The sequence below is a fragment of the Orycteropus afer genome, unplaced genomic scaffold, assembly GCF_000298275.1.
Source record: "Orycteropus afer afer isolate SDZICR_OR568_19922 unplaced genomic scaffold, OryAfe1.0 scaffold00080, whole genome shotgun sequence".
In the NCBI taxonomy this organism is placed as follows: domain Eukaryota; kingdom Metazoa; phylum Chordata; class Mammalia; order Tubulidentata; family Orycteropodidae; genus Orycteropus; species Orycteropus afer.
Genome location: NW_006921667.1, coordinates 6323574 through 6344797, shown reverse-complemented (window position 1 = coordinate 6344797; position 21224 = coordinate 6323574). Strand labels below are relative to the sequence as shown.

Below are 21224 nucleotides of genomic sequence, written 5' to 3'. Positions count from 1 at the left end.
TTATGCACCGGGAAACAGCTTAGGGGGCAGGGGTGCACAGAGGGATGGACACAGGGAAGAGGTGACTGTTGGGAGGAAGTGGGAAGGAAGCTGTTGCATTGTGGTGAATTGTAATCAATGTCAGGAGACAAAGTATATGTGAAATGCTGTATGGAAAATGAATTTACTCTGTAAATTTTCACCCAAATCACAATTAAAAAAAAAAAAAAGAAAAATATTCTTTGATGGTTACCAGGGTTGGGTAGGGAAGAGAGGTAAACCACTAACTAGAGAGTAGATACATTCTAACTTGGGTGAAGGGAAAATTAAAAAAAAAGAACTGTATCCTGATTTATTTCTGATCCTTCATTGTAACCTATTACTTCCCTAATAAACCCCATAATTGTGAGTATTGCCTCTGAGTTCTGTGTGGCTACCACAATGAAGTATTAACCCAGTGGGGAAGTAGGGAGTGCCACAGGAGGGAGGGATGGTGTCAGAATCGGTAAAAGGTTGAAGGGTAACAATAGGTCTGACCTTTGCCTCATAGGAATCAGCTTTGGGCTCTTGATGTGGATCTCTAGACTCCCACCCCCTTGTGAAGTAAGAGGTGCAGCCATGCCTTTTTCACAGACCCCATGCACTATGCAATGAATTAGGAGGCAGAACAGAAACACTAAACATGTCATTATGCCAAGTGGCAAATCTTTGACCTTAGTTAGCTAGTTATGTAAAAGAGTACATTTGAAACATGTTGGTGATGACTGTGCCTCAGAATGTTACAGCAATGATAATGTGTAGCTCCTTGGTGATATATTCACGCACAGTTCAAGTAGGGTGGATTTGATTTCTGGATACAATCTTAGGTAAGAACTTAGTATTTCACAGATGTAGGGGCTGTTATTCACCCTATATCCCGAGGCTGTGAAGGGGTTTTGACAGAAGCTAGCCCTAGGAGGCACATGATAAAAGATGGATTTGAGAGGATTTCAGATTAGCTGCCTGAGGCACCCAACCACTCTTCAACACTGTGGCTGTGGAATCACTCAGCTACCATCTCCAGCTGAGCCATCCCCAGAGACTACCTCCACTCATGGCCACATCACTCCCTGGGCCTTCAGTTTCACATTCTAAACATCTAGACTTTTGCCAGTGTCCCAACCCTATCACCTCATCTAGACCACCAGGACTAATGCCAAAGAGTCTTGGCTCTTTCCTCCAGTGTTGCAGCCAACATCCATGTTGTCTCAAGCAGTTCAGACTTGAATCTGATCATGCCATTGTCCCGCTCAACCCAGTGACTAGGCACCAGGCCCTGTACCCAGCCATCCCATTAGCCTTGTTTGAATCTAAAGTCAGCAATGCCTCCTTAGTTAGCCTTCACACCTTACTGTAAGGACTTGCTCATGTGTCTGTCTCTCCAGCTGTCTGCATATCATATCCTTCTGGGTATTGTGGCTATCCATGCCTATCAATGAAGGTATCTGAGTGCAGGGCGCCAGTCACCTCTCTTAGGCGTACCCACCCTTACTGTTACCTCCTTTTCTAGTAGAGAGGTCAACTCATGCATGGGGAGTCGGTCACTTCCATCCTCTGAGGGGGCCAGGTGTAGTGGGGCGATGGGTACTTGCTTCTCTTCCCGCAGAGGGGTAGTTTCCACCTGATGCCAACGCTGCTCAATCTCCACATGGACGTTCTGTGTCTTGAGGTCTGAGGTCATGGGCAGCCCTGAGCTCCGGTCAACCTCCATCCGTAAAACAGTGTCATCTGTCCCTGGCCCATCCACAATGTCGAGTGCCCCAAAGCGTCGGCGGCGTTCCTCCCGGCGCCGGGTACGCTCCCGCTCCAGCTCCTGCTCCCCTGTGTCCACCTCAGGGCACCCGGACTCTGGAGGACTGCAGGGCCCTGTGGCACTGGCTCTTTCCTGGGCAAAGGCTTGCTGGATGGGGCGGAACTCGGCCCAGTCGAAGGTCTTGGAGCGTCCCTCACGCCTCCGCTCCCGAGCACGGCTTCGTCTCTGCTCAGGGTCTGGCTCCCCTGAGTCACCCTCCTGCTTCTCACTCGATCTGGTGCAGGTCTCAGGGGAGCTGCTCTTGTTCATTTCCTCCGGCAATGAGCTGGTGGAACAAGGAGGACACAGCACCGGTCAGCCAACTCTCAGTAACAACTATACCACACTGTACAAAGGCACAGATGCCACTGGGGCTGTCAGAAGCCTGAGAGAAGGAGTGCCTTTTCTATCCCTGTGCTTAGTTGTTACTTTTTGGGAGAGAACTAAAACCTAATTTCAAGTGGGAAGGGTAAAAATACAGGAGGAGCCATAGAAAGTCCAGAGAGTTCCAGTCTGGGGGACCCAGGTGGATGGGGATCATCTTGACTGACAGATGATGCTATGGTGAGAGTGTCACAATGGCCCTGCTGCCCAGAGTGGAGAGAGAGGAGAGGGAGCTCCGTGGAGATACCAACCAACTCCCAGGAGAAAGAATGAGCTCAGCCTACTCTGCCAGACCATGGTCAAGTGCGTTGCAGGCTGCACTGGCCACGGCCACCACTCAGACTCCTGATGTGGCCAGCTGCCTTTGTAGCATCCTTGTATTGGGCAGTGACAGCAGAGTAAATGAAAAACAACCACTTCCCTAGAAGGGAGCAAAGTGAGGACTTTGGTGGGTGAGTTGGGGGCACCAAGCAGAAAAACAGCATGATCAGATCTATGATTTAAAAACTACTCTGGCTGCCGGCAAGGATGATGGGTCAAAAGAAATGGTTCAAGACTATTTATGGGTGATTGAGATGGCCCAGGTGTCTCCACAGTCCCGACCACACAGTGGCTAAGAGGATACAAAGGTCAGCCAGAGCTTTAGAAGGAAACTTGATAGAACCTAACACAAAAGCACACTAGGGAGGCAAGGGAGAGAGGTCTGGAGATGACTTGGGACACCAGGTAAAGAGACTCAGGCTGGGTCCTGCTTGCCCATGGTGGGCTTGGGAATGGAGCTGTCTTTGTCTAATCTGCTCAAAAGCACAGATCCTTGAAGAGTACTCAATTTGAGCAGTGGGGCGACAGGGGCATCATTTTAGTGGTGATTTGGCGAGGAGATTAGGTGCAAATTTAAGGCAGCAGTTTCCAGGCTCTGTGGAAAGGCTCCAGGAGACCCCAACCAGTACTGGGATTAAGAGTATGGTCTCTGTCTTGTCTAAACCCTCAGAGGAAACTTGGAAGCCACCCAGGGAGAGGGAGGGCCGATGGTGGGGCTCCAGGGAATTTTAGGCTTAAATTGGGCCAAAGAAAGAGGCTTTGCCAAAGGTCCAGTCCTAGCAGCAAGCTGAGGCAGAAATCAAAGTGTGTCAGGGCTATTAGATCTGCAAGCTTCCACCTGAGATTACACTTTACGAATAATAATGATCTAAGCACATCCCACCACTGAACTAGAATTGGCCAAATGACAACTGTACAGAGTGTGAAAACATACGGAGGGGTGGCTAACATGTATGGTCCTCTCAGCTAAGAGAGGCTGCCATCCATGAGTGCTGACTAAAGAGCAGCTTTGGAACAAGGGCCTCCACTCTCCATGGACAGCAAGTCTACTCCTTGAGATGTCCTCAGCCCCAGAGGCAGAAACCTGGCAGCAATCTCCTCAGCTTAAGATGGCAAGAGTAGGTGAGATGCAGAACAAGGGTTTGTGCCTCTTGACATTTTTCTGTTTGTAATGTCTTCCTGGGACTGGGCCTCATGGCACTACAGAGTTCCTGTTTTCCTCAAATACTAATCAGGAAGTAAATTAGTAAATTCTAATAGGAAGATAACTAACAAATCAACCTTTGTATAGTAGCTGGTTTCCTTGAGGTAGGAACCACTATTGCTCATCATTGTGATCCTCAGCACCTGCCCAGTATATACTTGGATATCAGAGCACATTGAAGGGAAACAGAAGAGCAAGCATGGGGACCCTCCCTCTTTCTCAACCTGTGTGTACACAGCATTCTGAGGCCAAAGATACACCTGTTCAGTGACAATTCAGAGCAGACAATATCAGGGTCAGCATCCTGCAGTTAGGACCCTAGATCCATCACACAGAGCAAGACTTCCACTTGGGAGCAAAAGCACTGTGCCGGGGTCCTTAGAATTCAGAGCGTACCCTGCAGGTTTCTTCTGCTGCTGTCAGTGTTGGCAGAGAAGCCCAATTCCTGCTCTTGCTTTGCTACAGGAGCATCATGATGCTCAGAAAAGGGTGTTAGGCTTGAAAAGGGCATTAGGCTCTGCTTCTCACTTAGAGAAAGCCATGGAACACCGAGCCTGCTCAGCACTGCACCCTTCCTGCCTCACTGTGAGAAGAGAAGACACTCCACTAATAAATGAGTCAATTTCTCTAATAGGAACATTGAAAGATGAAAAACGGGGACTTGTTCCTGTCATTATCTCCTGGTCTTACTGACTCAGGAACCACTGAATACTCTTTGAAGGAATGAATAAATGATGCCAATAAACATAGGAAAGAAGGATTAAAGAAAATAATCAAGGTCCTCAGAAAGTTAAACACAGAATTACAATAACAAAACTAAACTCACTGCTGTCAAGTCCATTCCAACTCATAAACCAAACCAAAAACCAAACCCACTGCCACTGAGTCGATTCCAACTCACAGTGACCCCCACGGGGTTTCTAAGGCAGTAAATCTTTACGGAGATAGATTGCCCCATCTTCCTTCTGTGGAGCGGCTGGTGGGTTCGAAGTGCTAACCTTCTGGTTAGCAGTGAAATACCTTAGGCACTGTGCCACCACAGCTCCTTTTATTCCAATTCTTATTACTGTATGTTACCTATATACCCTGTATTACCATATGTCTCACCAATAAAATTACTGTAAGACTCTCACTAATCCCACTCCTGGGTATATACTTAATAGACTTGAAAGGAGGAACTCACACACATGGTACACCAATGTTCACTGCAGGATTATTCACAATAGCCAAAAGGTGGAAACAACCCAAGCATCCATCAGTCAGTCAGTAGGAATTGGGCTTCTCTGCCAACAAGACTGGATGAAAAAATGTGATCTACAGACATACAATGGAATATTACTCAGCCATAAAGATAAATGAAATTCTAGTGCATGCAACCACATGGATGAACCTTGAGAACATTATGCTAAGTGAAATAAGTCAGTCAAAATGAAGAAACAGTATATGTGCTCACTTAAATGAAATATCTGAAAGAGGTAAGTACTTAAAGACCAAAGTTTATTAGTGGTTATTAGGGGCTGGGGGAATGGGAAAGGGAGAGTTATTTTTGAAGGGAGTTTCTGTTTGTGGTGATGAAAAGGTTTTGGAAATGGATAGTGGTTGTGGTGGTTACACAACATAGTGAATATAATTAATGTCACTAAATTATGCTAAAAATGGTTAAAATGGCAAATGTTTTCTTATATATTTTACTACAATAAAATTTAAAAAGAATAATTCAGGTATCCTTTTCTCACTTCTTGTTCAAAGTGGTCTAGGAGCGGCAGAAAGGTCCAGAATGGCAAAAGAGAGGATGACCAGCAGGCAGACACACTCAGACTTGGCCTCATTGCCACTGCTTAGCTTAAACTCAACATAAGAAATGCATTTGAGGGATGATGGCTGATGATGTAAGTTAGAGGTTCTCAAAACATATGAAGTAGCTGCAGCCCAGAGGCTGGGAAAGCAAGAGTTCTGGCCTTCACACCACCAGCCAGAACATTAGAATTTTTTCCTTTCTTTTTTAAAAGGAAAACTATCAGGTTTCTAGCATTATGGGCAGGAGAGAGGAAGCATGCAGCCAATAATGAGATGCAGGAAGCACAAAATACTAATATAGGAGGGAACAGTATTTTTTTTTTTTTTTTTTTTTAATTCTTCTCTCCAGGCTATGAGAACACAGGCTACTCCTGGCTTCTCTCTCTCTTTTTTTAAATTTTTATTGTGATTTGGGTGAAATTTTACAGGGAAAATTCATTTTCTATACAGTTCACTGTAAAGCAGTTCACATCCACTTAGTCTCATAACACTGACTACAATTTCCCATAGTGCAACAGCTCTTTCTCAACTTCCTCCCCATAGTTACCTCTTCCCTGTGTCCTTCCTGCCCCAAGCTGTCTCTCTGTGCATACACAGACCTTTTATTCTCCCATGATTAATCTCTCTAAGGAGTGTATCTATCTAATATAGATGTTCAGCTTATATGCCTGTCTTTTGTTTGAATGGAAGCCACAGGAGTGGGTTCAGTTCCAGACCTGAAGGGTAGCTAGGGGCCATAGTCTCAAGGGTTTCATCAGGCTCTATCAGACCAGCAAACCTAGTCCTTTTTTTTTTTTTAAATGATAAGAGTTTTGTTCCACATTGCTCTCCTACTCTATCCAGGATCTCCTACACAGATTGAGAGGGGACAGTTTTTCAACCATGGCTTCAGCACCTAATTTGAAACAAAAATCTTTCCTGTTGCATAGAAATCAAATATATGTAGAAGAGAGGTGAAATGAGGAAAAGAAAGACTATGGAAGCCTATGAGCGTTGGGAGCTCTGGTAGCGTAGTGCCTAAGGCACCTGACTGCTAACCAGAAGGCTGGGGGTTCAAACCCACCAGCCACTCCTCAGAAGGAAGATGGGGCAATCTATGTCCATAATGATACTGCCTCGGAAACCCAAGGAGGGATCGCTGTGAGTTGAGTCCGACTCAAGGGCACAAAACATGAGTGTTGGCATGCCAGGGATGCCATGACCTAGCAGACTGCAGTAGAGAGGTGTAAGAACCATATCAGGCCCAAGCAATGGCTAACAAGGCAGGGCCTACACAGGATGGTAGGCTCTACCCAAGTATACCCTGGCACTGGCACCAGTGCTCCTAGTATGGTAGAACTGGTGTACTTGAGAAAGGGTATGCTAACAGAAGCAGAAAACCAGGAGGCTAGAGGTAGAACAGGGCCAGCTGGTGGTGGGATGAAGAGGAAAGGGTGAAAGCTAGGCTGGAACAGGTTCTGAGCTCAAGTCTTAGAAATAGTCATCCAGAAAGAACTGCGGCTCAGTCCAGTTAGAGTGGTGAGTGCTCCAGAGAGGAGAGAGGAGGCACCAGCCAGAAAGATGGCAGGCCCTGAGATCCTAGACAGGCTTACCTTGTTACATCAGGAGCAGTTGTTGGATGGACATGCTTCATGATGGTTTGGATCCAGTTCCGCCGGATCCCTGACGTCATGGCTGAGAGGGCAAACTCTCCTTCCTTTGTCTGCATGAAAAATGAGTGTGGTCAGTGACTCCTGGAAATATGCCTGCTGTCCCTAACACTGGCAATCTTAAAGGGGGCATGGCTGAGCAAGATAGCCCTTCCAGGAGCTCAATGTGTACATTAGGTGGACAGCAGGGATACAGATACTGTGAACTCTCGCTGGCACTCATTAGGATCTCTTTTCCAGTAGGATCCTCTAGACATCAGCTGAGTACCACTCCTGATACTGTACTGAGAACAAATAAGAGATAACATGGCGCTCCCTTTCTGGGGCTCATAGTGGGAGGGGACAGTCACAGGGACAGTGTAGTAGGACTTGTGTGCAATCAGCAGTGGTGAGTAAAGCCTCACAACAGAGAAGTGAGGGGCTGGGTCTTGTGGGCTGACAAAGGTTGGCAGGTGGACAGAAGGTGGACACATGTCCCAGGAAGGGTGCACAACATGAGAGTATGGCACCATGAAATAAATAACATGCAAGGTTCTGGAACATGCACACTTGGTGTATGGGGTGACAAGGGAGAAAGGTAGACGATGAGGCTTGAAAGGCAGGGTCAGTCAGGGCCGAGACTGTCATACTGAGGAAAGGCTAGGTAGGTGGTTAAGGCAATGATCAGGAGTTGGGACTTAGTCAGTGGCAGTAGTGACAGAGAAAGGGCAGTTAACAAGGAGTAAAGGAGAAAGAGAAACAGCAACCTTTGTGAATGATAGCCTCTGGGAGGGAAAAGAAGTACCCCCAGAGCAGTTCCTGACCACAGATGGGGTGAGCTGGGGCTAGTGGGATCTTTCATAGGAACAAGTGGGGCTATTCCCATAGGAACATGGGTCAGGCTGGGGGACAGATCTGGTTGGAGATAGGCTCATTCAGCTCTACTTGGGAGACATCTCAGCTGGTGATAGAGAGGGGAGCAGAAAAAGACTGAGTAACTGGTAGGAATTGATAGCGAGAGCAAGAGTAAGGAAGGTGTGGATCCAGGCCTTGGGCTCCACATGAGGCAGATGAATGGGTGGGGCTTCAGTGTTGCGCTTTCAGCTGCACAGGCTACTTGTAAAGAGACCTGTCAGCCAAGCTAGCACACATCAACTGATGGAAAGACCAAGATGGTCCGAAGATGGTTTGGGACAGGCCTAAACACAAGAGAGTCTGCCCATCTGGTGTGCACACGAAGCCAGCTGGCACTGCCCTCACCCATGTACATGGTGCCTCTACCAGCAGCCCAGGCAAGTGCTGTACCCCCACTCCTCAACCACCACCCCATGCTGAAGGAGCCACCATTCATTCTCTGCAACTTGGATTTCCCCATGTGAGATGGGGACATGGTTAGGGTGGCTTCTAGGCCCTTGTCCTCCTGCACACTCCATTCCCCCAGCATGGGAGTTTCTAGTCTGATCTCGCACTCTGCACTCTTTCCTGTGACTTCACTTCTCACCTCCAGCCAATCCTCTTCCCTAGCTCTAGGTCCCCCTGTCCTCCAGGAGGAGCCCTTCCTCCTATGCAGGCATCTTTCCCTGACCACACCTTCCCAAATGACATGTCCTTACTCGTCCTTTGTCCTTCTAACCCCTCTGCCCATCTAACCAGTCCTGTGCCTTGACCTTCCTCTCCTTTCTAGCCACCTGCACATTCTGCTGGATGCAGCTTGCTAAGGTATCCTGGCTCATGTCTCTGACCCATTCTAGCATTTTCTGCAACCTCAGAACAACAGCCAGCCCCCAGCCCAGAACTCCAGGGGCTGGTGATCCTGCTGTGCTTGGCCTCAGCACCATAGCTCTCAGCCCTCAATTAGAGCTGGTCCTGGGAGTGGAGCTAGGAAGGATCAGACTGGGGGGAACAGCTGGGCCATAGGCAGGTAGGAGATGGAGTACAAAGTGCTCTTAGGCAGCTAATGGGATCTTCATGTTTCAATTATGGCCTAACTGCTAGAAAATGACCCACAACAACCAAGTAGCAATCTGTTCAGGGCAGGGAGCTTCCCTGGTGACAGTTCATTTTCTGTCCTCAGTATGGCTGCCTAAGGAAACCTGTTATTCAAGATGGTGGAGTAATGGGATCTCAGCCTAGAGCACATCAGGCAGGCATTCACTGTGTCTGTCTACAATGTTGCCAGAGAGGTGGTCCAGAGTTCAACTCATTCAGCATGTCTACTCCTCCCAGAGGAGCAAGGGGATAATTTAGGCACCTGAGCTGGAGGCTACTGCCCACTAACAACACCTTCCTCTCTCTAGCCCTGGGGCTGAGCCAACGCACAACCTCAGATTACACCATGGCTCCTGGTAGAGGCCCTGCTGGAGGAGCCTGGCAGTCCTGTGGGACTAATAGCTGAGTTCCTCATTAGCATTAATGCACTGGCTGCTGGCCAGGGCCTTGGTTTCCTCTAAGTCTGATTACCATGAACCAGTCCCAGGGTGCCTGACTGATTCTGAATATGATGATATAATGGAGTTTTCGGACATCTAAAACAAAGGTGCCCCATCAAGGTTCAAGGCTCTGGTGAAAGACAAGTTCCAGCCCCACAGAGGTGTCTTGGTCAAGCTACCCATAACCATCACAGGCTCGGAAGGCTCTTAACCCATAGCATTGATGAAATGCCAACCAGGACGCACTTTACTTGCCCAATCAGGTTATTTCTTTCAGGGCACGGGCCATGCCTTTGTCATCACTGAATTCCTTACAAGATTTTGGGAAAAAAACAGACTTGTGAGAGAGGGAATGAAAGAGTGAATGAATATAAACTGAACACTCTTAAGATTTAAATAACTAATAAACATTTTTATTATGATTCTTCTTATATCACATCCTTCCAACTGCCCCAAACTCCAACATTAAAGAAAAAGGAAAAGAAAAAGAGAAAATATTAAGCAACAGAAAACCTCTAAAACAATCTTGAGAAGGAAGATGCCGTGTCTAGTTTTTAGTCTGATCACGACTTGGGATAGGGGTTGGGACCAAAGGACAGAAATAGGACAGAAGAGTCAAGATTAACGGGAATGAATGAGGGCCAGGCAAACATGAGGAAGCTGACTTGCCTAGGGATGTCCCCAGAACTAGAACATCAATCTTGCAGGAGAAATATCCCTGCTCTCTCCAATGGTCCAGTTTGTGTCTTCCCCCTCCATATCAAGCCTATCTCCAAGTTCCATCCCACATACGTACATGTATCTGGAAGCCATAATTTCTCTGAACTGGATATTCAGTGACATTGTAACATGTAGCCAAGTCAATTTCCCCATCCAGGTCAGCTGCCTGTAGAGAGAAATGCAAGGATTTTAAGTCAGTGCCTGTGTGAACCAATTTCCATAGTGGGAGAGAAAAAAAAAAAAAAAGGCTAACCAGAAGGCTGGGGGTTCAAACCCACCAGCCACTCCTCGGAAGGAAAGTTGGGCAATCTACTTCCATAGTGATGTTGCCTTAGAAACCCAAGGAGGGGTCACTATGAGTCAGATCCGAATGATGTCCTTTATTTACTTTCTTTTTGATAGGTACGTACATCTGCACATGTAAATATGTGACCTCTCCTACCACCCCAACCCACTGTCAAATTCCTTCCCTTAAAACATTCACAGGGCCATTCCTCATGTATCCTGCCTGAGACATTCCATGTCAGTTTTCAAATATGCTGGTGTTGGAACCCTTCACATCCTAAAAAGTAGTAAGGACTCTAGAGGCTTTGTTTATGTGGATTTTGTCTACAGGTAGTCCCTGACTTACAAAGTATTCAAGTTATGATGAACCACACTTAATCATTTGGTTCTTTTTTTGTACATCTTATCATTGTTGTTGTTGTTGTTGTTGTTGTTATGTGCCGTCGAGTCAAACCCGACTCATAGCGACCCCTCCTTGGGTTTCTGAGGCAGTATCATTACGGAAGTAGGATTGCCCAACCTTCCTTCCCATCTTATCATTAGTAATATTTATTATGTATAAAGACAAGCTATCTCTGTAAGTGTATATGTAATGTTTCTAACCCCCAAAGAGAAATAAAGATTGGATTTATAAAGATACTGATAATAAAAGGCAATAAAAATGAAACCTAAAAAGGAAAAAGAGATATTTGACTTACGTCAGAGTCAGAAACAACTCCATTATAAGTCAAGGGCTACCTGTATTGTCATATTAGCAATTAAAACGGGAAAATGTTAAACAGTTATTTTTTTCATTTAAGAATAAAACAGAATCCCTTTTGGGCTTTTGGCAAGATGGTGGAATAGGCAGACAAGCTACACAGACCTTCTGCAACAAAGACATGAGAAATCACTTGAAAGAGATACTGAAGATGATCCTGGAACCCTGAGTTTTGAAGGGAAGGATAGAGACGTGGATTAAATACCAACTAGCAGAAGAACTTGAATGAAAACAGTGAATAAGGAAACAAATGGAGCTGTGGACTGTTGGCTGTCCTGACAGCACAGCCAGTTTGAATATTTACAAGTGGCTTTCTGATTTAGGTAGCAACCTAAGAATCAGCTCCTGTTGCCAACGACTGCATGGGCAACTGCACTGGTGGCTGGCAACTAAGTAAACAGCTAATAAGGAGACAAACAGAGCTGTGCACTGTTGGCTATCCTGAGGTTGCAGCCATTTTAAATATATACAGGTGGCACGGCCATTTTGAATATTTGCAAGTGGCATTCTGATCCAGGCAGCAACTTAAGAATAGGCTCTAGTTGCCAAGGACAGCAAAGGCAACCACACTGGAGGCTGACGACTAGAAAAGTACGACATTCTCCTTGTTACTCTTGTATCCCCCACACCCTCATGGTGAATGGAGATGTGGCCATCCCCCACTTCCACGGAGCTTCTGGACTGGCAGGAATTCAATTCCAGTCTGGGCACTCTGACAGAGCCTGGGTGCCCTGCCACCCTCAGTTTTGTTTTTAAATTATTCTTTTTTTCTCTTCCTTATTCTTTTCTTTTTTTTCCTTTTTCTTTCCCTTCCCTGTTTCTTGTTTTTATTTTTTATTTTTATCTAACTGGGTGGGAGACAGCAATCATGCCACATGACCCAACCATACCCATACCTACTATAGCTCTACCCACTGGGTGAGGTCAACCATTTGCTTCTGCCCTAAATGATCAACAACAGACAGTGGCCCATCTAACCTTCAGCTTCTCTTCAAAAATTGGTAATAGAAATCTGTGCACACACTCATTCTTCATCACACACACCAGATGACAGGTGGTGAGTACCTAAGTGCTGGCAACTAGTGAACAGAGGTGCACAATAGCCCTGCTCACTCAGATATATCAAAACAAAATAAGGAAAACAAAAATCTTGGGCAAATCATACCAACATAGCAATTAAATACCAATTAAATATAAATACAATGATATCACAATGTCTCTGAGACAAATGACCATCCCAGTCCACACAAAGAGTGAGATAAAGTAGTACAAACAAAGGACCAGGACACAGACACAGAAAACTTCCCTGAGGAGTAAGTGGCATTGGAACTGCCCAATAATGAATTAAAGGTAATTATATTTAGGTACCTTCAATGGACTAAGAGACGGATCAAGGAAAACAATGACAAAATTAAGGAAAACACAAACAAACTCTAGAACAATTTAGGAAAACAATACAAAAACAAAATGAAAAATAAATGAAAAATTAAAACGGTACAAAAATAAGAAACAGAAATGCAGAAGATTAATACTAAGATTTCAGAAATAGATAACACATTGAACACACAAAGGAGTAGAACTGAATCAACGGAAGACAGAATTAGTGATACTGAAGACATATCCCGCAATATTTTTTTTGTTAAAGGATCAATCAAAAGAAAGATTAAAACAAAATGAAGAAAACCTATGATTCATGTGGGATACATCAAGATGGATAACTTACACAAGATCAGAATTCCAGAACAGGAAGAGACAAAACTAAGGAGAAAACTGCTGAAAATTTGTTAGAAGAGAATTTCCCTAATGTGACAAAAGACGAGAAGATATCGATTTGAGAAGTTCAATGAACAGGATAAATCCCAAAAGAAAACCACAGAGACATATCATAATCTAACATACCAAAAGACAAAGAAAGAATCCTGAAAGCAGCATTGGAAAATGAAAATCTACCTACACAGAGCAACCAATAAGACTAAGCTCTGATATCTTGGCAGAAACCATGTAGGTGAGAAGGCAATGAGATGCTATATATAAAATCCTTCAAAGAAAAAAACTGCCAACTAAGAATTTTTTACCCAGGAAAACTGTCCCTCAAATATGATGGTGCAATTAGACATTTCCAGATAAAAAGAAATTAAAGGAATTTGTTAAAACCAGATCAAGCTTACAAGAGATGCTAAAGGGAGTCCTTTGAACAGAGAACCAACAAGAGCAGACAACAACTGATGACTAACACACATGAAAACATAATCCAACCAACCCAGTTACAGAAGCGTACAAAGTAAAATAAACTTAACAAAGGAAAAGAAGAGATGCAAATAACCCAAAGAATAAATGGAATGGGAGGCATCCCAACAGAACCAATCAAAATAAAAAGGATAATATCAGGATACGATGAAGAACTGTATCCCAACACCTAGAAGAAATAGACAGATTTCCAGAAACACACTAATTACCTACACTGACTGAGGTAGAAAATTTGAACAGACCCATAACAGAAGAAAGTGAATACATCATAAAAAACAAAACAAAACAAAACAAAAAAACACCAATACAAAAAAGTTCTGGCCCAGACAGTTTCACTGGAGAATTCTACCAAATATTCAGAGAAGAGCCAACACCAATCCTACTCAAACTATTCCAGAACACAGAAAATGATAGAATCCTTCCAGCATAACCTTGATATAAAAACAAGGTAAAGACATCACTAAAAAAGAAAACTATACACCAATATCCCTCACAAACTTAGATGCTAAAATCTTTAACAAAAATCCTACCTAACAGACTCCAACAACCTATCAATAAAATAATACATCATGACCAAGTGGGATTCATACCAGGTATGCAAGCATGGTTCAACTTTAGAAAAACAATCAACATCATCCATCACAGAAGTAAAACAAAGGAAAAGAACTACAAGGATCATACCAATTGATGCCGAACAAGCATTTGATAAAATCCAACACCCATTCCTGATAAAAACTCTCAGAAAAATAGGACTAGAAGGAAAATTGCTCACTATAACAAAGGCCATATATGCAAAACCAACAGGCAACATTATTCTGAACAGAGAGATGTGAAAGCATTCTTCTTGTGAATAGGAAACAGGTAAGGATGTCTTCTATCTCTACTTCTATTCAACACTGTATTTGAAGTCCTAGTCAGGGAAATAAGGCAAGAAAGAGAAATCAAAGGCATACAAATTGATAAGGAAAAAGTAAAACTATCGCTATTTGCAGATATATGATCCCATACATAGAACCTGAGAGACTGAGCAAGAAAACTACCGGAACTAATTGGAAGATTTTGTATTGTGGCAGGATACAAGATCAACATACAAAAATCAATTGGATTCCTTCTACACCAGCAAAGAGATCTCTGAAAAGGAACTAAGGAAATCAATACCATTTATAATAGTTATCAAAAAGAAAAAACACTGAGGAATACATCTTACAAGGGGCACAAAAGACCTATACAAAGAAAACTACAAAGCACTAATTTAAGAAACTATGAGTCTACATAAATGGAAGAATATACCATGCTAATGGATAGGAAGACTGAACATGTGAAAAGGGAAATGATACCCAAAGAAATCTATACATTTAATGTAATCCTTATCCAGCTTCCATCACCATTCTTTATGGACATGGAAAAACCAATCATTAATTTTATATGCAAAGGAAAGAGCCCTCAGAGAAGCAAAGCACTGCTGAAGAAGAACAAAATAGGAGGTCTCACACTCCTGGATCTCAAAACCTACTATACAGCCACATAGTCCAGTAAAATAGAAATGAGAACCCAGAAATAGATCCATCTACCTATGGTTAGCTGATCTTTGACAAAGGGCCACAATCCATTCAATGAGGAAGAGACAGTGTCTTTACCAAATGGTGCTGGTAAAACTAGATACCCATTTACAGAAAAATGCAACAAGATCCATACCTCATACCATACACAAAAACTAACTCCAGATGGATCAAAGACTTAAATGTGAAACCTAAAACTACAAGGGAGTTCTGGTGGCGTAGTACCTAAGGTATTTGACTGCTAACCAGAAGGCTAGTGGTTCAAATCCATCAGCCACTCCTTGGAAGGAAGACTGGGCAATCTACTTGAGTAGAGATATTGCCTTGGAAATACAAGGAGGGGGTCACTATGAGTCATAATCGACTTGACAGCAGTGAGTTTGTTTATTTTGGTTTTGGTAAAACTATAAAGTTAATGAAAGAAAACACAGGAGCAAAGTTAGGGCTGTAATTTATGGCATTAATAGACTACCAAACACAAAGTAGAAATGCACAAAAAATAGAAGATAAACTAGATGATTAGGACTTTCTAAAAATTAAACTCTCATGTGCATAAAAAGATTTCCCCAAAAGAGTAAAAAGAGAACCTACAAATCAGGAAAAAATATTTGGCAATGACATATCTGACAAGGGATTTATCTCTAAAATTTATAGAGTACTTCAACACCTCAACATCAAAGAGACAAACAATCCAATTTAAAAAATGGGCAGAAGACATGGATAGACACTTCACCAAAGAAGGTATTTAGGCAGCCAACAAACACATGACAAAATGTTCATGATCATCAGCTATTAGAGAAATGCGAATGAAAACAATGAGATGCCATCTCACCCTAGCACTAACAGCAAAGTTCAACATGACAGAAAATAACAAATGCTGGCAAGGATGTGGAGACTGCAACTCTCATACACTGCTGGTATGACTGTAGAATAATACAACCACTGTGGAAAACAGTATGGTGATTCCTTAAAAAGTTGGAAATAGAAGCACCATTTGATCAAGCAATTACATTAAAAAATAAAACAAAAAACCTCACTGCCATCGAGTTGGATCTGACTCATGGTGACCCCTCCCTGGGTTTCCAAGGTGTTATCCCTATGGAAGTAGAATGCCCTATCTTCCTTGCGAGGAGCGGCTGGTGGGTTTGAACTGCCAGTCTGCTGGTTAGCAGTTTAACACTATGCCACCAGACCTCCTAGCAATTCCATTAATAGGTATAAAAAAGAATAAAAAATAATAAAGAAGTAGTGTTGTTGTTCAAACCCACCAGCCACTCCTCGGAAGGAAGGTTGGGCAATCCTACTTCCGTAGTGATACTGCCTCGGAAACCCAAGGAGGGGTCGCCATGAGTCAGGGCTGACTCCACGGCACATAACAACAACAACAACATTCATTGCAGCACTATTCACAATAACAAAGAGATGGAAACAACCTAAGCACCCATCAGTGGAGGAAAGGATAAACGAACTATGGTACATACACACAACGGAATACTATCAACACTAAAGAATAACGTAGAATCTGTGAAACACCTCATAATGTAGATGAACTTGAAGGACATTATGCTGAGTAAAATAAGTCAATCACAGAAGGACAAACACTGTATGAGTCCATTATTGTAAAAAGTCAAGGAAAAGTTTACATATGGAAGGAAGCTTTCTTTGTTGGTTCCCAGGGATGGGAGGGTAGGGTAGGAAAACTGCTAGATAAGTAAGATACAAGTATGGATTTAGGTGAAGGGAAAGGCAATATACAAAAAGTGAGTGACCGATACAGTAACACTAAGAGAAGGACACGGAAAGGTCCATAACCAGTACAGACAACAAAGAGAAACACTTTTACATACACAATACTGCATTATCAGTAGCAATAACTGGTCTCTCCTCATCCAGAGCAAAGACGAATGAAGAAAACTAAAGATGCATGGAAACAATTAGTTCCAGGGACTAATGGACCATGTGAAATTTAGCCTACATGACCATGAGACCAAAAGAACTAGATGATAGCCAACTACCACTGTCAAACACTCAGAAAAGGATCAATGTAGGAGATCCTGGAATAGAGCAGGAGGAAAATGTGGAACAAAACTCAAAATCATAAAAAAAGACCAGGCTTACTGTTCTGAGAGACTGGTGAAACCCCTGAGACTATGGCTCCTAGTCACCCTTCGGGCCTAGAACTGAACTCACTCCTGTGGCTTCTAGCCAAATAGACCAGGGTGTAAAGTGAACATTATAACATGTAGGTATACTCCTTAGAACAACCATGGGAGATCACAAGGGCAGTATTTGCACAGGAGACAGCTCAGAGGGCAGGAATGCATAGGAAAAAAGGACACAGGGAGAAGGCAAACACAGCAAGAAAGTGGGAAGAGAGCTATTACATGATGGGTATTGTTAACAATGTCATGAAACAAAATGTGTATGAACTGTTGTATGGAAAATCAATTTGCTCTGTGAACTCTCACCCAAATCACAATTTAAAAAAAAATCGCATCCATTTTATTTTTTTATGAAAAATGATCACTTTCCAAAGCAAAATAATGAATAAGCAAAGTGGCATGGTTTTATATTTTCTGTAGATGTCTTTAACGTGTGACTTGGGGAATGTGGTTGGGTTCTTAGGTCTGTTTCTGCATTCAGTCTATTCAACACATTGTTTTAGTTGAAGTGCATTAAGAAAACAGATGCTCACACAGATGGATAGCTGAAAAAGGGTAGACTATTTTCATGGCCATTTCAGATAAATTGTGGCTAGTTTTCTTTGATAAGTGGTAGTTTCTTAAAAGTTAACTGTGATACGGAATCTGAAGTCATATAAATGAACTTTCCACACTTGGTAACATTGAACCCTTTTGCCTTCATCTGCCCTTGAAGTCTTTAACCCATGTATGACTCTAACATTAGGTATTAGTCATTGGGAACACAGTGGTTCATTCAGTTATGCTACAGATCTCCCAAATGTTGTCACGTTAAACAATGTCAAAAAATTACATCAGGAAAGTCTTCATGTAAAAAGAAGCTGTAGAGTTCATGATGGCAAATATCTATTTTCCAAAATTCTAATTTTTCCTTGAAAGTTCAAATTGTATCATTGGCAACTAATACTCAGATGTTTCCCTCCAAGGAACAGCCTAGGCTCCTTGGTTCAGTTTTTAGAAAATGTCTTTCAAATTCCAAATCTGAATAACCATATCTTGTCAGTTTTCTTTCAAGATTATGCTCCATGCAGTAAAGCTGCCAGTTCCGCTGGCAAGGGGTGTACTTCAAGCCACACAAGTGACTTATGCCCACTCCTCATTTTGTCACATAGACTAATGAGAAGATGGGTATTCAAGGGTTGAGACCTGTCTTAGTTATCCAGTGCTGCTACAATAGAAATACAACTGTATAGCTTTAACAAACTAATCTATTCTCTCACAGTTGAGGAGTCTAGCAGTCTGAAATCAGAGAACTAACTCTAGGGAAAGGTTTTCTCTCTCTGCTGGCTCACAGTTTAGAAGAAGGTCCTTGTCTCTTTTTAGCATCTGTGGGCCTATTATTCTTTGGAAATCTCTATGTGTCTTGACATCAATCTTTCCCTAGATGTAGGAGGTTCCTAGTGAAAGGACTCTGGGTCCAAAGGACATGTTCTACTCCCAGCTCTTCTTTCTTGGTGGTAGTGGATTCCTTCCTCTCCACTAGCTTTTTTCTCATTTTATCTCTTGTGATATAAAAGGTGATGAAGACCAGACCCCAGGGAAACTCCCCTTACAAGTCACAGCCCAGATGAGGGCTGTGACTTGAGTAAGGGTGTTACATTCCAGCCTAATTCCCTTACAACTGAAATAATTAGCTGATCACATCAGATCATATCACAGGATATATGGTATCATCATTTCAAAATAGCCAAACCACTGAGAATTATGGCCCAGTCAAGCTGATATGTATTTAATCCATGACAAGCCCTAGTAAAATCATACCTTTTACAGATTCATCAAGGACATTCTTAAGTGCAGCTAACATTTTTTTAAACCATAATTATATGGCACTGTAGAATGCTAGTGCAGTTTGATGTTACTGCCTTGATTCCTGCTAAGGTAGCAACAATTTTACCCACCACTGCTTTTGTATCATTAGTGCAAATGTCAAGACAATGTCAAGAAAATAGCATCTTGGCATCACAATATTTACTTTGACCACCACAGCACCCCTGGAAGGGTCTCCAGGACATGCAGGAGCCCACAGACCATGAGAATTGGTACTATGCATACAAAAGCTAATACTTACATAACTAACCCACTACCATTGAGTCAATTCCACTTCATAGTGACCCCCACTGGTTTCTGAGGCACTAAATCTTTATGGAAGTAGACTGCCCTGTCTTCCTTCCACAGAGTGGCTGCTGAGTTTGAACCATCATCCTTCTGGTTAGCAGTCAATTGCCTTAGGCACTGCACCACAAAAGCTACAGATGTTCCTTCATTCCGATTTTAGACAGCAAGAGTTGCAGGCTGCTCACATGACTCTACACCTATCTTCTACCACAAAACATCTTTCCACCATACTCCATAAAAAGCTTAATTTTTTTTTTTTTTTAAGTTGTGATTTGGGTGAAAGTTTACAGAGCAAATTCACTTTCTATACAGCACTTCACATACACTTTGTCTCATGACACTGACTACAATTTACCACAATGCAACAGCTCCCCTCCCATTTCCTCCTGATAGTTACTTCTTCCCTGTGTCCATCTATTCATGCACTCCTACCCCCTGAGATGTCTCCCTGTGCATAAACAGCCCTTCTTTCTCCCATTATTGTTCTTTCCAAGGAGTGTATCTACTTCAGGTAAATGTTCAACTCATATGCCTGTCTTTTGTTTGGCTGGAAGCCACAGGTGTGGGTTCAATTCCAGACTTGAAGGGCAGCTAGGGGCCAGAGTCTCAGTGGTTCCACTAGTCTCTATCAGACCAGCAAACCTGGTCCCACCCCCTTCTTTTTCTTCAAATGATTTTGAGTGTTGTTCTACATTGTTCTCCCTCTCTATCCAGGATCTCTTACAGAGATTCCCCTCGGAGTAGTTGACAGTGGTAGCCAGGCACCATCTAGCTCTTCTGGTCTCATAGTCATATAGGTTGAGGATCGCATGGTGTACCACTAGTCACCAGGACTAATTGTTTCTGTGAGTCTTTGGTTTTCTTCATTCCTTGCTCTGCACGAGGAGAGAGCATCGCTGCATCTAGATGGCTGTTTGTAAGCTTTTAAGATCCTAGTCACTACTCGCCAAAGTAAGAGGTAGAACGTTTTGTGTAGTATGTTATGCCAATTGAGCTCGATGTCCCCTGTGACTATGGTCCCGAGCCCACAGGTTCAACTACTTGCTCCCTCTGGGTACCTGGCTGTGACTACAACCTTGTCCCTTGTCAGCTCTACTATACACTTGGGAATTCTTACAGAACATACAAATACACTTGTAGATCCATTGTCTGCCAACCCCATACATGGTCCTGGGTACACTCCCTGCTGCACAGACATAACTAATAGTTCAGACTGTCCACCTGTCTATCCACCCGTATACCCATGTTTGCCTTCACTGACAATGCAGTACTGTATATACAAAAGGGTTCATCTTTGTTGTCTGTACCTCCCATGTACCTCTCCCTGTCTTCCTCTTCCTCAGTGCCACCATGTTGATCACTCACATTTGGTATATTGCCTTCTCTTTACCCAAATCAATACTTATCTCTATCTATCTAACAGGTGTTCCCTCCCCTCCCCTCCTACCCCTGGCAACCATCAACAATAATTTCCTTTCATATATAAACCCTTTCTTGACTTTTACAATAATGGGCTAATACAATATTTGTCCTTCAGTGATTGACTTATTTCACTCAGCAAAATGTCCTCCAAGTTCATCCACGCTATGCTGCCACACCCAAGGCTGGCAGTTCAAACCCACCAGCTGCTCCCCACCAGGTAGCCGGGCCATCTCTTTTAGGAGCTCTGGTAGTGTAGGGCCTAAGGCACTTGACCGCTAACCAGCGGCTGGCGGTTCAAACCCACCAGCCACTCCTCGGAAGGAAGATGGGGCAATCTACTTC

The 21224-nt window shown here is 43.2% G+C and overlaps 1 protein-coding gene across 1 annotated transcript in view; it reads right to left on the bottom strand.

Annotated features, from left to right (window-relative positions):
- The window catches only part of LOC103197533 (myosin phosphatase Rho interacting protein), a 286080-nt gene that overhangs the window by 33420 nt on the left and 231436 nt on the right, over nt 1-21224 (bottom strand). Inside the window, exons 12-14 of the mRNA XM_042781030.1 lie at nt 10370-10459; nt 7109-7218; nt 1517-2096 (exon numbers count right to left, since the gene is read on the bottom strand). Coding sequence (XP_042636964.1) covers nt 1517-2096; nt 7109-7218; nt 10370-10459 — 780 coding nt within the window. The remainder of the gene's footprint in view (nt 1-1516; nt 2097-7108; nt 7219-10369; nt 10460-21224) is intronic.